Source organism: Sinocyclocheilus grahami, unplaced genomic scaffold (assembly GCF_001515645.1).
Source record: "Sinocyclocheilus grahami isolate Dianchi unplaced genomic scaffold, SAMN03320097.WGS_v1.1 scaffold636.1, whole genome shotgun sequence".
In the NCBI taxonomy this organism is placed as follows: Eukaryota; Metazoa; Chordata; class Actinopteri; order Cypriniformes; family Cyprinidae; genus Sinocyclocheilus; species Sinocyclocheilus grahami.
Genome location: NW_015505815.1, coordinates 407,274 through 407,695, shown reverse-complemented (window position 1 = coordinate 407,695; position 422 = coordinate 407,274). Strand labels below are relative to the sequence as shown.

The following is a 422-nucleotide window of genomic DNA, read 5'->3' as shown; positions in this document are numbered from 1 at the left end:
AAACTGGTATCCGTACATCCTTTTCCTGTGGTTTGTTCTTAAGGTAACAATATCTGTGGATGGAATACTGACCACCACAGGATATACTCAAGAGGACTACACCATGCTTGGATCTGATGACTTTTTCTATGTTGGAGGAAGTCCTAGTACAGCCGACCTGCCGGGATCACCTGTTAGCAACAACTTTATGGGTTGTCTGAGGGAGGTAAAAAACCTGCTACAAGATATTTGTACAGAGGAAGCTTTATAGAGCTTTAAAAAGCACTATAAAGCTTCTGTTTCTCTAATGCTAATATATCCATTCATTTTCAAGAGAGAAATAGCCTAAATTGTGTTCGCAGAACAAAGTAGGTTCAAAGAGTCTGTCATTAACCATTATAGATTTTGTAAGGAATTGACTCTTTGCTGAGTCATGTTTTAAA

General features: G+C 38.2%; 1 protein-coding gene across 1 annotated transcript in view; it reads left to right on the top strand.

The window, feature by feature from the left end:
• Positions 1-422, top strand: part of LOC107558206 (neurexin-1a-like) — a 157,154-nt gene that overhangs the window by 40,844 nt on the left and 115,888 nt on the right. Inside the window, 1 exon segment of the mRNA XM_016241830.1 lies at positions 44-205. Within this exon segment, the coding sequence (XP_016097316.1) occupies positions 44-205 (162 nt within the window).